The 13,826-nt window shown below is 49.1% G+C and overlaps 6 protein-coding genes across 6 annotated transcripts; 3 read left to right on the forward strand and 3 right to left on the reverse strand.

Annotated features, from left to right (window-relative positions):
- Positions 1-49: 49 nt before the first annotated feature.
- Positions 50-822, reverse strand: N7519_008163 (SDR family oxidoreductase; the record flags this gene model as incomplete). Its single annotated transcript, XM_057294939.1, has 3 exons — positions 50-402; positions 473-595; positions 645-822. 3 exons carry the CDS (start codon positions 820-822, stop codon positions 50-52), a joined length of 654 nt encoding a protein of 217 aa, XP_057142821.1.
- A 558-nt stretch (positions 823-1,380) lies between these two features.
- On the forward strand, positions 1,381-3,646 carry N7519_008164 (uncharacterized protein; the record flags this gene model as incomplete). The annotated part of the gene is made up of 8 exons (XM_057294940.1): positions 1,381-1,696; positions 1,754-2,049; positions 2,100-2,174; positions 2,227-2,454; positions 2,504-2,666; positions 2,713-2,987; positions 3,038-3,342; positions 3,391-3,646. 8 exons carry the CDS (start codon positions 1,381-1,383, stop codon positions 3,644-3,646), a joined length of 1,914 nt encoding a protein of 637 aa, XP_057142822.1.
- Positions 3,647-3,727: 81 nt separating this feature from the next.
- On the reverse strand, positions 3,728-5,542 carry N7519_008165 (NAD(P)/FAD-dependent oxidoreductase; the record flags this gene model as incomplete). Its single annotated transcript, XM_057294941.1, has 7 exons — positions 3,728-3,865; positions 3,913-4,278; positions 4,340-4,587; positions 4,643-5,201; positions 5,256-5,356; positions 5,409-5,453; positions 5,509-5,542. The coding sequence occupies 7 exons, from the start codon at positions 5,540-5,542 to the stop codon at positions 3,728-3,730; spliced, it is 1,491 nt and encodes a 496-aa protein (XP_057142823.1).
- Positions 5,543-8,404: 2,862 nt separating this feature from the next.
- aspf13 (allergenic cerato-platanin Asp F13) lies at positions 8,405-8,863 on the forward strand (the record flags this gene model as incomplete). Its single annotated transcript, XM_057294942.1, has 1 exon — positions 8,405-8,863. One exon carries the CDS (start codon positions 8,405-8,407, stop codon positions 8,861-8,863), a length of 459 nt encoding a protein of 152 aa, XP_057142824.1.
- Positions 8,864-9,049: 186 nt separating this feature from the next.
- Positions 9,050-10,791, reverse strand: N7519_008167 (NADPH-adrenodoxin reductase; the record flags this gene model as incomplete). The annotated part of the gene is made up of 3 exons (XM_057294943.1): positions 9,050-9,922; positions 9,977-10,408; positions 10,495-10,791. The coding sequence occupies 3 exons, from the start codon at positions 10,789-10,791 to the stop codon at positions 9,050-9,052; spliced, it is 1,602 nt and encodes a 533-aa protein (XP_057142825.1).
- A 223-nt stretch (positions 10,792-11,014) lies between these two features.
- N7519_008168 (uncharacterized protein) lies at positions 11,015-13,316 on the forward strand (the record flags this gene model as incomplete). The annotated part of the gene is made up of 3 exons (XM_057294944.1): positions 11,015-11,188; positions 11,242-11,430; positions 11,481-13,316. The coding sequence occupies 3 exons, from the start codon at positions 11,015-11,017 to the stop codon at positions 13,314-13,316; spliced, it is 2,199 nt and encodes a 732-aa protein (XP_057142826.1).
- Between the last annotated feature and the right edge of the window lie 510 nt (positions 13,317-13,826).

A 13,826-nucleotide genomic window follows, 5' to 3' on the forward strand; every position in this document is an offset into this window, starting at 1 on the left:
GTGCTGTGTACTGTGTTATTTCCCTCCTGTGGTTATTCAAATACCCTCTCTACCACGACAAAATATCTCCAGTGAACGATACGAACTTTCCCGATACATTTTCCCTTGTAGCACTGTCAATAACACCAAGCATCCCCTTGACACTATCCTCAACAGTCACCGGCGGGCTACCAGGATATCCCCACTCCTTCGCAGCGAAATCTCCCGCGCGCGTCTGCACCCAGCCAGGATGCAGAGCAAACGCAACCAATCCATCTGCCTCGTTTTGAAGATGAAGGGCCTTGGTAAGCCAGTTCGAGGCTGCTTTGCTAGGACCATATGCGCCACCGGGGAAAGGCTCCTGGCCGGCAATCGAACCGACAGAGGAGGAGATGACGACGAGCTTGGGGGGGAGAAGCCGATCTTTGCATAAGTGGCCAGAAGGCCTGGAACACGAGGAGCGGGGCGATGGTGTTGACTTCGAACGATTTACGGAGATCTTCCGCCGAAGTCACTAGAGCCGGAGTCATGGGCGTTGGGAATCCGGCATTGCAGATGACCACATCGATATGCGTCACTGTACTGACTGCTGCGGCGAAGGCCATTGTAATCTCATCTGGGGGATAATGCAGTTGAAAAGTCTAGTTCGATGATGTGGAGGATACTATTTTCCCCCACAGCGACATTCTCAATGTCTGACCTAAGGCTCGTGGCTGCGTCGTGGCTTCGCACTGAGGCCACGACAGTGGTTGCAGGGCGTTCTAGCAGCCGTTTGGTCAGTGCCAGACCGAGGCCTCTGTTTGCACCTGTCACAACATATACAGTGTTTGTAGTGGAGGCCATTATCATGAGTGGTTTTGATATAGGATATTCGTTCAAGAAGTAAGAGAGGAAAGGAAAGAAAGTAATGCGCCCCCTCCTTTTATAATTAGGGCTTATGTGAAACGGGCCAATCAGGGCTGAACTCGTCAGGCCATCACGCCAACAGTTGTCATTGTCATCTTTAATTCAAGCTGAGCATCATTCTGTTTATTCCAAGTCCATCACTAAACCCTAGTCTATATGCAGCTAAGGCATTAATATATTCAACCAACGCCAAGATCTCCCAAGGTTCTCCAATCTCCAAATTCCCCTCCACGGAGAAATTCCGAAATCATTGCCAAGAGTGGTTGGAGAACAAATCTTATCTATTTCGAATATTAACAGAAGAGGAGCCAATGGCTGCGAGTTACATCCGTTATCTCTTCACTTGGGGTATATAGGGCTAATGGGAACTATCATTCCGGCGCCCTCGGAAGGTCCCCAGCTGCATGTGCGCGAAAGCATCCGATTGTGAGTTAGGCTGGCATATTTAACCCTCCTATCTGCTTTCAAACGACATGGCTGCAAGAAAAGCACACCATGGCTCCTGGTGGTCTTGGGTCCAGCCTTTGGCGTGGTTATACCTCTGTTCTTCTCTTCTTGGCTGTCTCGACTATCTCTGCCACTTCAACTATTGATAACGGCAAACTGTTTACGGTCAATGGAATCAACTACTATAGCGGTGATGCGGTCTCGAAAATAGTCACCTCGGATCTTGATTCGACTCGGTTCGATGCAATCGTTCCCATGACGATCATCCGGACAGAGGAAGCTCTGCTTACTGCGGACATCATCAAAGAGACCATTTCAAACTACTCTGCTACCGATGATGTTTTTCAGACTGGATTCATTGAAGGTGGGTGTTAAACAAGCCAATCTGTCTACCGAAGGACTTCCGTTGACCTCAAGATAGCGGTTCTCCTTGTCTACGATGGGGATGGGCGAGGCCAAGTCGAGTCTACTGTTCAACAAGCTCTGCGGGGACTTGGAAATAAACTTGTGATGGCTTCTTCCAGTTACCAATCTGGAAGCAATATCACATCCGCCGGACTACGCCATGACATACCAAAGGGGCCCTATTTCTACTCCCCGCGCACTGGAGAGATCTATCAGGCCTTCCGTCTTTATCCTGATCATCAGCTAGCATTTACTGAAGCTGCCCTTAGCGATGGAACCGGAGGATTCAAGCCCTTGCCAGCAACCTCATTGGTGAGTAAAATTGTGACCTGTCCTCAGAAACCTTTGCTGATCGATTCCAGGGTGCCATGACGAAGAGTGTTGCTGTGCCATCTAGGTTATACTATACGCCAACATCAACAAAGCCGCTTGCAGGGGTACATTTAACAAAACAATCGCTACCTTTCAAGATTGACTAACAACATGTAGTTACGTTTGGGAGTGAAAGACATCTTTGATTTGAAGGGACTACGGACTAGCGGCGGCAATCGGGCCTTTTACGATTTATATCCTCCGCGAAACACCACTGGCCCCGCACTCCAAAGGCTGATAGATGCGGGGGTCATTATTGTAGGGAAAATGGGCACTGTTCAATTTGCGAATGGAGATAATCCCACCGCTGACTGGGTCGACTTTCACTGTCCTTTCAACCCTCGAGTAAGTCCAACCATTAAAATCAATGGGATTGTACTAACTGTTGTCCCAGGGCGAAGGCTATCAAAGCCCCGGTGGTTCATCGTCAGGACCTGGTGCCGGTATCGCATCTTACGACTGGCTAGACATTACCGTTGGAAGTGACACGGGTGGCTCTATGCGCAACCCAGGGGGGGCTGCAGGGAGTCTTTGCCAATCGCCCTTCTACGGGAGCTGTATCTCTTGATAATGTTCTTCCACTCTGTCACGAACTCGATACAGCTGGCGTTTTTGCTCGCGATGCTGCAACCTGGTCAAGGGTTATGCATGCGTGGTACCAGAACTTTACTAACTATAGAGACTATCCGAAAAGGTTGTTCTACCCGAACTCTTCGTTTCCCAGATCCAACACAGCATCTGGTGCACTTCTTGAGGAATTTGTTACAAAGGTGGAAGACTTCCTGGGCACAAAGAGGGAGTTTGTTGATATCGCTTCGCATTGGGAGAAAAGTCACCCTTCTGATACACCCTGGAATATAACTGACTTACTGAATACAGTGAGTTCCAGCAAGATTGAAATACATATTCAGAGACTAATATCCTATAGACATATGCAGTGTTGGTATCGGTCGATCAATATCGCTCTCTTTCTTTGCCGTTTTACGCAGACTACGCAGCCAAGCACGACGGTCGCCGACCATTTGTGAACCCAGGTCCATTGTTGCGATGGGCCTGGGGCCAGAATAATGGTGGCGATGCCGCATACGGCGAAGCTCTCAAGAACAAAACGATCTTCAAAGACTGGTGGGAATCCGATGGTTACGGAAAGACAGACGAAAAGACCTGCTCTGAGGGTATCTATATCTATCCTTACAGCAAGGGTCAAACTCAGTATCGGAATACCTATTTTGAGTGAGTAAAAGGTCCTTGGAGAGACAAATGATATGCTCATATCTACAGTGCACCTTCCGGACCTCCGATGGGCTTTAAGGATGGTCGGGTGGCCATCTTGGCCGGTACCCCTGATCTGGTAGTTCCTGTTGGAGAAGTCCCATACTACTCCACCGTCTCGCTCAAAACGGAGTTCATGCCGGTTACGATGAGTTTCGGCGCAGCACGGGGTTGTGATTTGATGCTGGTCAATCTCATCGAGGATTTGGAACAGGCGGGTATTTTGAAGCCCGTGAGCACAGGACGAAGGATGTATCCTGCGTAGTCCGAAAGGACTTAGTTTGATATTTGAAGTCAATACAAAACAGGCCATGAATTGTATATATGGAATTCCAATGTTATATTGTTAGATATGCGAAATATCTCGTGGTCCGCCGGGGCCCTCTTCCAACCCGTTTCTTCTAGGTGCGTCGGGGCGCCAGCGCCAGAATGGGCGCATGAAAGATGAACTTTGATCACCATTCTCGAATATATCCGCAGCGTGCTGCGATCTGTCAGTCATTGTCTTATGCAGTGGGTGGGTTTTCCTACCTTTCCCAGAACCGGGAGGAACTTTGCACCATGACCACTACCCCCGGTGCAAACAAAGACAGATTTCTCGGCGTAGGTTGGGACATGATCAATCTGATTGAGAATAAGATCAACAGAGGTAACCTGGAGAGGAAGGAAATATGTGCTCACCACAAATGAATTGTCCAGCGAGTCAGTGTACCAGCAAAGCTTTGTAGAGAAAAAGGGTGTACTCTCGAACTCGGGCAGGAAGATAGATACAAACTGCTTAATAGCATACAAAGCTGGCTCCGGAAGTAGTGAGCATTCCTCCACTGGTAGAGGCACCGACCATTGACCGTCCTGGGTGAACGGAGTATCTTTCGGCGCTGGCTGGAAATTGGTCCACTAAAACAATGCAGTCAGTACCTAGGTAGACACCGATGGGTATATAAGCAGCAGTACCTACCTTGATTCCGCGGTATCCAATCTTAACAAGGCCTTCTGGGGTTCTTGGTAGGACGTAAATACTCCCTGTATCTTTTCCAGAGGTGTCTCGTGGTGTACTCTTCCAGGTCATGACGGGAAATCGTTCTGGTGAGTACTTATCCCATAGCTCGGTATTGCTCTTGTCGATCTTAAAGGTTGCAAGACTACCAGCTGAGGATTCGAGGTGATAGCTCAAGTCGGGGAGAATTTGCGTCGAAAACGACCCGGCTTCGAAATTGTCAGTAAGAGGAAATAGGAATCGGGGGGGATTCTCGCGACTTACCAGCCACAACAACGGCATCCGCATCATGAACAACGCCATCCTTCGTCTTCAACCCTGTAACTTTATCTTTGCCTGGCTCAATGTCGCTTTTCACTTTGACCAAGTAATCAACAGCTCCCTCCTGCGGTCCGAAATGGAATTTCACGCCCTTGCCGGCGGCCACTTTTTGGTAATGGGCACATGCATTACTGCACCTCACAAATCCAGCCAGGGAGTCAAGGACTGCCTCATAGGTGCTTTCAGAATCTGGGATGTGGAAATTAAGTATCTTGTCCTTCCAGCCCAGCTTATCAGCCCGTTCGCAGTCTGCGGGGTCACTCTTGACGAACTGCGTGTCTCGCAGACCATCACGCTGCATGTTTGCTAGAGTTTCTTTCTCTAGCGTGGCCAAGTGATTAAAGGGCTGTATACGGAGCATTCCACTGTTAACAAAAAGTCCGTTATTACTGCCGTCATCTTGTTCCGTTGATCGACGCTTCTCGTCCACCGAAACCCACGCTCCCCGACTTTCCAAGGCGAGGCGCTGGTAGTGAATCTCTTTCCCATATGAAGCGCGGAACTGATATTTTTAATTAGCTTAATCCTTGATCTGTGGGCAGTTCGAGTCACTTACGATTTTGTTGTGATCAGCGGATGCAGCTTGTACATCATCAGCTGTAGGATCGTATCTATTTGCATCGTACTGGCTTCGATCAAAGACAGTCACTCCATAGTCTGCAGGGTATAAGCCATTTGTAACCTATTTCCAATGAGGCACCTTGCTTACTTCTATCTCGCAGGGCAATCGCCAGTGAAAGACCAAATATGCCCGCTTTAAAGATTGTCAGCAATTTCCAAAGACCCGTACACTCGGGTATTTGCCTCACCTCCAATAATGGCGACTGACTTTTCTTCCGTCATTCTTGGCTATGTTGTCTTTGAATATGAGGTTGTAGTGTCTCGGTGAACGTGGTAGGAGGATGGACGACCCCGCAATGAAGCCGGGAGCTTCAATGTCCATGGGGTCCTCAGGACACTCCACCTTGGTAGGCGAGAATAACCCCTTAGCCCCTTCATGTCAGGTGGGTCTAAGAGTACCCTTTTCCGCTCTTGGGTGATATCTCGACTGCAATCGTTCACTAATATAGCAGAGTATATATATCTCTCTCTCCTGGCATACTCGTCATCATCGGACAATTATCACATTATATGTTATACGTTCCCCCATGTCTTATCATTTTAATGTAAAACAAAGGGATAATGGCATCTAAATATATAATCCTTGTATCGAGGAAAGACAGGACAAGAACCTTGGGAGCTTGTCTGAATTGTATAGAGTCAAAAATGTATCAAAAGCCATAGAATAGAAAAGTCCGCCACACAAATGCCCGGATGGTCTAGTGGTACGTTCCACTTCCAAATGCTATCCTGCGAATCTTCAACTAATGAATAATTAGGTATGATTCGCGCTTCGGGTGAACCTGTGCGAGGTCCCGCGTTCAAATCGCGGTTCGGGCCCTTCTTTCTTTTTTTTAAATAGTTTTTCGTTTCATATATTTAGTATTTAATATAGTTACATATACTATAACAACGCAAGGTACTCAAAACATACCCAGATTGAAAGACAATCCGGAGAGTGGAACATGGCCTGCCGAAATGAAGGTCCACAGACCCCAAAGTAACAGCGCTAGGGCTACTGCTATCTGGCTAGTCGGAACTGACACGAGTTTAATTAGAATGTGTTTTAACAAAGGTGTGGCAACTGTCTATGGATATGCTCGATCACCAAATTCTACGCCAATTAAGCTCAAATTTATGTGTAGGGAAATGATTGAGTGTGGCAAAACCGGTAGTGTAGTTGGTTACACCAGAAAATCATGATATTTACAATGAAAATTGGACAGACTGGAATTAATAATTACCACCAACAGCTTATCAGGCTCATACGCAGAGACAGGCAGGCTCATGTGAGCATTGGAATCTCAACCGCGGTTTTTCGATACGCACGACCTCGGGATGTCGGTAGTCAAGCCCTCGAAAGGACCGGTCATCCACGTTATCACCGCTCTTTTAGACTAGGGACAAAGCAAGGTCCTTTACTACAGAATGGCTTGGCAAGAATCGGAAATGCCGTTAGTCGTGTTATGTTGGTCTGCCACTAGGAGTGCCGGTATCAAGGTAAGTAAACAAGCCACCATCAGGGAATCTGTCACCGAAGTATGACTTGGTGCATCACCACGGGAAGTTTCCATGCGGCACTGGGGCTTACTACATATCGTTGAGACTCAGAAATGAAAATCTAGAAGTAACAGCCGGGGTTCCGATGAAACAACCTGGACATGTCCCAAGGGCTAAATTTAGTCAAGTACACAGTATATGGCCCCATATGCATATGATCTGGGTTGCACATGGGGCCCTGCTATGGAATCAAATCTGACGAGGAAGCAAAACCCCTGCGCCCGCCCCAAAAAAACGCCGGAGCAGTGGGGGTTGATTTAGTAGCTACCTAATGAGTAGAAAAAAGAAGGAAAAAAAAAGAGAGCGTCCCCGGGAAGGCTCGAACTTCCAACCTCCTGATTAACAGTCAGACGCGCTAACCAATTGCGCCACGGAGACTTGTTATGGCGAAATCAGCGGACATTGGGTAAATGTACCGGTAAAGCCGTTGATTCATTGGTTGAATTCCATCTTACCGCCTGCGGTACTATTGTAAACTATTAGTACAATTCACCGCCCTAAAGGTACATATGTTGTAGTTCTGCCAGCTATATGAAGTACCATATCAGGCCGAGCGTTCGCAGTTGCGAGTATGGGGCTTTTTTAATGGCTACACTTCGTTGTATCGACTGCCATATAGTATCTGGTATCCCTATAGAACGTATAGGATTTTTGATACATTAGACCTATCATCTTCATTACTTGAGCGACATTATACCCCAGAGACTTGCAATTGGCCTAACTAATTGGCACTCTTTTACCTTCAGGTATCTGATATGTATACGAAAGAGTCAGCATTGCATCAAGTAACATAATTGTTCTTGTTTCTTTAACAAGCACGTCTCCGTGGCGCAATTGGTTAGCGCGTCTGACTGTTAATCAGGAGGTTGGAAGTTCGAGCCTTCCCGGGGACGCTTTTTTTTTCTTCTTTTATTTTCTTCCTTCTTTTTCCTACTCATTAGATAGCTACTTTCAAATCAATTCCCACTGCTCCGGCTTTTTTTATTTTGGTTTAACGAGGCCAGCTTATTGATATAATATTACATTGTGTTTCAAACTCAGACAAAATTAAAATGTGGCTATGGTTATATCCGTTCGGAGTATTTCGATGCAACCTCGGATGCAGTTGCCCTATACCATCGCATAGCGGGAGTCGCGCGTGAGCTGTTATGTGGATCGACCATGTAATGCTTCTGCAAATCTCATGGAAATGGCAGCCAAGATATACCATGTCTCAGCCTGCCTGCATGCTTCCTCGTGAACCCCACAATAGTCCTCGGCCTTATTGCACCGGTTTCTGGGGGGGGTATCTATTATGGGAGTATCGGCTGATGATGGACCCGGTATGAAGGCATCCTATTTGGGCCGTGTCACCTGTGAGTCTAAGACCTTCTTCTAAGACCTGCACCAAACGCAGCCTGCCAGCAAAGGGAAATAGAACAATCTTAGACGGGAAGCCTGTTGAATGGAGATATATAAACCTCGCCGGGGAGAGGACAAAACGTATACAACTCGCAACCAAAATATCCCACCCTCTCTCAAAGTACCACCAACTCCTATACAAACATGAAGTATACCATCGCCTTCACCTCTGCCCTCATGGCAATCCTCAGCCTTGTTGCTGCTGCCCCAGCTCCGGCTGCAGCGGCGACAGTGTCCGTCTCATACGACCCTAAATATGATGTTGGGACATCATCTCTCAACACTGTTTCCTGCTCCGACGGTCCCAATGGCCTGGTCACTCAAGGCTACAGCGATTTCGCATCCTTGCCAGGTTTCCCAAACATCGGCGGTGCGATCACCATCCCGGGCTGGAATAGCCCTAACTGCGGCAAATGCTACGCGCTACACTACTCGAACGGCAAGGTCGACAAGACAATCAACGTCATTGCTGTCGACGCCGCCCCGCGCGGCTTCAACATTGGCCTGCAAGCTATGAACACGCTGACCAACGGTCAGGCGGAGCAACTCGGTCGTGTTGACGCCACTTACGTTGAAGTGGATGCTAGCGTGTGCGGGCTGTGAGGGGTAGATAAGATCTATATGCAATGTAATAATGACGGAACAGAATGGTACAGGAAAGCGTTGGATAATGCGAGGGCAGAGATGAGTGCCCGAGTGCCCAGGTGTGCTGGACCAAGTATGTAATCAGATTTGTCAAACTGAATATGTATGCTATGTATACAGATAGTCCATAATGTACACAAAGGCTCAATCAAGCACCTTCAGCATTTCTTCTATACGCCCCAGTTTGTCCCGAGGCTTGCCCTTCTCTTGGCCACTCTCTCTCTCTGCCGCGTCGATTCGCTGCCAGTCTTTCCACGACGTGGGACGTAAACCACGGCGCTGGGCCTCGATTTTCACACCGTCCCAGCCAAGACCGGTACTGTTATCGGGTGCATGCAGCAAGGACGTTACACCGGTACGTTTTGCCAGATCCTGTACAACGGTGTCTGCAGTAGTAAATGCATCAGTCATTGTCGAGGCAATTACACCCGTTGGACCCCGCTTCACCCAACCAGCACAGTACAGGCCGGGCAGATGGGATATAAGAGATCCGTCAGGTAGACCTTCAGGCTCGCCCTTGTTCGACAAGCTTGTTACGCGACCAAATCCATCGTTAGGGATGACACCGCGCCGCGTATCGAAGTCGATACCAAGATCCTCTAGTCCTGGAAGGGGGAGGGACTTGTAGCCCACGCTTCGGAAGAAGACGCTAGCTGGTAGGTTGACCTGTGCACGCTTTCCGCTCGATAAGTGCTTTGGAAACACTTTAGAGCTGGGGCTGTGGGGGTCGGATGGGTCAAGTTCGTTGCGAGAGAACCTTACATGGGATAGATGATATGGGTATTCAGGCGACCAGTGAAGAGAATCAGGCGCAAGTAAGAAATCCAAAGACCAAGACTTTGAGGCTGTCAGAGGGTCATTGGTTGATCCTTTAGCCAAGAGCTGCATTAAACGCTTCTGCGCACGGGGCAGTGCCGATACTACTTCTTCCGGCGGAAAGATATCCTGTGGAATGGGATCGAATGATACACCTGGAAGTTGTAGCATTTCACGGAGCTCTTTGATAGTGAAGGAGGCCTGAGTCAAGTAATTAACAACCTGCATATCAACAGTCAGTCCATTGTAACTCACCTGCAGGGGTCCGCGGCGGCCGACAACTCGCACTCGCTTAATGCGACTTCTGGCGAGTTTTTCCACAGCATAATCTGCGATGTCTGTCTTTCGGAGAGCATCGACGTCTGAAAGAAGAATCCGGGCAACGTCTAGTGCAACGTTGCCTTGTCCGACAATAACGGCGTTCTCTCCGCTTAGGTCCGGATCGAGATCTCTGTGCTCTGGAAGACCATTGTACCACCCCACAAAGGCACGGGCTGAGTGCACGCTATGTAGAGCTTGCTCTCCAGGGATTCCCAGCTCCTTATCTTTTGCAGCACCGTATGCGAATATAATGGCGTCATAGTGTGGTTTGAGGGCGGCGAGCGGCAGATCATGCCCGAGGTCGACATTACCGACAAAATTGAAGCGTGGGGACTCGGCCACCTCCGTGAATTTATCCTCGCAATTCTAATTTTCATATAACAATGAGCTTATCTCTACATACAATGTTCAATGATCGACTCATCACTGAATCGCGGTTTACCGTGACTCACCTTGACTTCGGGATGGTCCGGGGCAACTCCGTACCTGGCCAAGCCGAATGGCACAGGTAGCTTCTCATACATGTCAACTATCGCATCTTCCTGTTTAGCTAAAAGACGATAGGCAGCATAGAATCCCGCTGGGCCGGAGCCCACGATGGCCACACGGACGGGTCGATCGGTTTGGGCGACATGACTGTTGGAGCGTTTGGATGTAAATCGAGATACAAAGCTCTGATACTGTAGAAGAGGCCGGCGACTGAGCCGAACAGTGCATTGAGCACATACAAAGGCCTGTTTCAAGCGCATGGTGCATGGATTCGAGAAACCACGGAGGTGATCGGAGATAATGAGACATCACACGTGACCTTATCGGTTGCCCCGGGTGACTATCACATGTTTGCAGATGTACAACGTAGACCTGGCGCACATCCCAGGAGCTGACAGTCGCATTCCACATTCCCAAGGTTCTTCGTCAACATTCCTCTCGTTTGCTCCACGTGGATGCCAGGAGTGGCTTTCAGTCGCTACAATGGGCAGATCGTCACCTCCATTCCTTTATGAGAGACCGTCCGCCTACAGCTTCAAAGGTCCGACCGACCGCGGCTTTAATCCGAGGGCCGCGACAGAGGCGAGCTGGACTCGTCCAGCAGAGAAGCCGAAGCAAAAAGCACCGCTAGTGAATTTAAACCACCATCCCGACACGGTATGCGCAATATTTCGGAAATTAATGGTGGATTCTGCTAATGGTGGATGTAGTGGGGTTCCTTCAATACAGCCAGCTCATTTACACCGATGAGCCATAAAACAAAGGATCGGGTCAAGTATGCACGATCAACACAACTCGCACTTAGAGCCCTCACTCTTCTGGGGGCCCTTGGGTCATTGTTCTGCTCTATCGTCATTAAGGGAGCTGCGGTGACCGTCATCTGGATCATTCGCGCCGGCGTGAGTATGGTTCGCCAAACACAACTTTTTCTTACTGACCTCTATTGTAGCCCATAGTTGCAATTCTCCACACGATATATGGTATCTACCATAATTCCCGGTCTGCTCTTAACCGCCCTGCTGGTTCCCAAGCTAGCTATGGGCTATTTGCTTCGACACTCGACTTAGGACTCATCCCATTCTATGTGTTTACTGCTTTCATGGCGTATGGTGAATGGACATCCAATGCACACCACTGGGGAACTCTATTCAACGACAGCGACCTGGCTGTAAAGATCTCTGAGGCCACCTTCATCTTGGCTATCGTAAATGGCGCGTTGCACCTTATCTCCCTTGTCATATCGGCCTTCTTGGCTGTCACATTCCGGAAGATCTCCCGCCTACCGCCTGACATGAACCCACTTGAAGACAATTTGACCGCACGTCCCCGTAAGAGCCACAAAGACACTCAAATGGAGGAGAAGCATCTCAGTCAATCCACCCTGAATTCCAGCTTTGAGGATCCACTCGTCGGCTCTCCTCGCAGCGTGCCATTCATGCACACACGTGAACAGTCCTCTGGTGCTGATTCCAACCGGGGATCAATGGGTATGCTCGACGTGCAGCCACAGCCACATCCTTCCTTTTATCAGCATCGCCTATCCCACTTGGAATCCCCAACGGAACCTCACATGGATCCCTCCAGCCCCGAGACGCTATTCCAACAAACCGCAAATGAGCCCTATGACTTTACAGCACAGACACCTACCCCAGAATATCGAAAGGTTGCCTCGCACGCTCCTGAAATCATCAATGCTAGTGCTCAAATGCGTAATCTGTCATCACGTACTGCTGATCGATCGGAAACCGTGAGCCCATTGTCCGATAATTGGGTGGCATACTCTGAACGGTCTCTATCGCCCGCTGGCGAGCCACAGGACGGGAATGCCGCCACTCTTCGTCAGTCCTCTTCTGTTTACAGCCGACAAACTAACAAGACCACCGCGTCCACCGGTAGCGGAATTCGAGACTGGTTTGCTTATGGTTCCAAGCCGGAGCCAAGTATTGGAAGCGCTATCGCAGAAGATGTGCGAGGGGAATATGCGTCGCTCTCCATGCATGAATTCTATGGGCTCGATGATGACCACCGTGAACAAGATGTGGGTGATCAGCGCATGGACATATTCCCAGACCCAGAAGATCACAGAGACGATCTTGATGACCAGCGTGATGGGTCTCTTCCATTTAACCCGCTCATGCTTAACCCGCCGACACCGCAACCTATTCTGACCGAGAAGCCCGAGAATACCGATCCCGTGCGGCGCGTTGTGTTGGGCGATAGCCCCAATATATCATACAATGCACAGGCGCAACCGGTGTCTGTCCCACACGAGAGCCCCAACCCCACTTCGCCCAAGACCCGATTCTATGGTGAGCTGGATGTAGATGGAAAGCCTGGATTGGCCGTGTCCCGCGAGCCAAGCGAACAGGTTGTCCGTAAGCCCACCAAGCTTACGAAGAAACGCAACAGCAAGATGTCTGCTTATGAGGCTCTCAAGAAGAACGACAACGATGAGGAAAATGGATATCTCTCAGCCAGGATGTCTGCTTCACCTCGTGCCACCGAAGGCGACCGCAAGGGCCGTGTCGTGAGCAACTCCGGTGCAGACACTGCCCGGCCTGGCATTGCAGCTGGAGTTGGTACCTCCTTATCCTCATACGGGAGTTACATCGCTGGTCTGGGAGTCGGACGCCGCCGCGATGTGAGTGGCAAGGTCGCTGAAGAAGGACGCAGTGAAAACCTTCTCGATGAGCAACCCGGCCGCAACCAGAACGAAAGTCACAGACAGACTCCAAGCTCTTCGCCAACTCGGGCTGCAGGATGGGCTCGGTTCGCCGGACTTTGAATGTGATATTTATGGTCACCTCTAGGCGTTTACGGTTTGTCTTCATGAATGGCATGTAGCGACTTGCTTTTGTTTGGGACTCTTATATCCCGTTTCCACTGGGTTGATTCCCTTGGAAATATGTACTGATTGCAATTGTTTGGGTGTATTATGGTTTCATTTTTGTTGTATGTAGTTCTGGCCTCAATGAACATTTGAACTAAGCATAAAAGCTATACACCTTGTACACTGTTCTGAACCACCGGCAAGATGAGAACGCTCAAGATAGACTATAGCAGGAGCACATCAGTTGTCTCCCAAATTCTGTTATTGACAATAGTCGCAAATACCTTGTTTTAGCCTGTCACTGGACTTGAGCTCAAGGATGTTGCGGGAGCTACGTTCAGACAACTCCAATGCTGGAGAGGACAGGAGCTTCGGAATTATAAATGAGAAGTGAAAACACAGGGCAATATAGAATATAAGATACCCAATCCTGATGCCACACCCAAAGCACCCGCTGAGCGAGCC

The sequence above is a fragment of the Penicillium mononematosum genome, assembly GCF_028829835.1.
Source record: "Penicillium mononematosum strain IBT 11891 chromosome Unknown utg000005l:1.0-9366267.0:1.0-9372171.0, whole genome shotgun sequence".
Classification (NCBI taxonomy): Eukaryota; Fungi; Ascomycota; class Eurotiomycetes; order Eurotiales; family Aspergillaceae; genus Penicillium; species Penicillium mononematosum.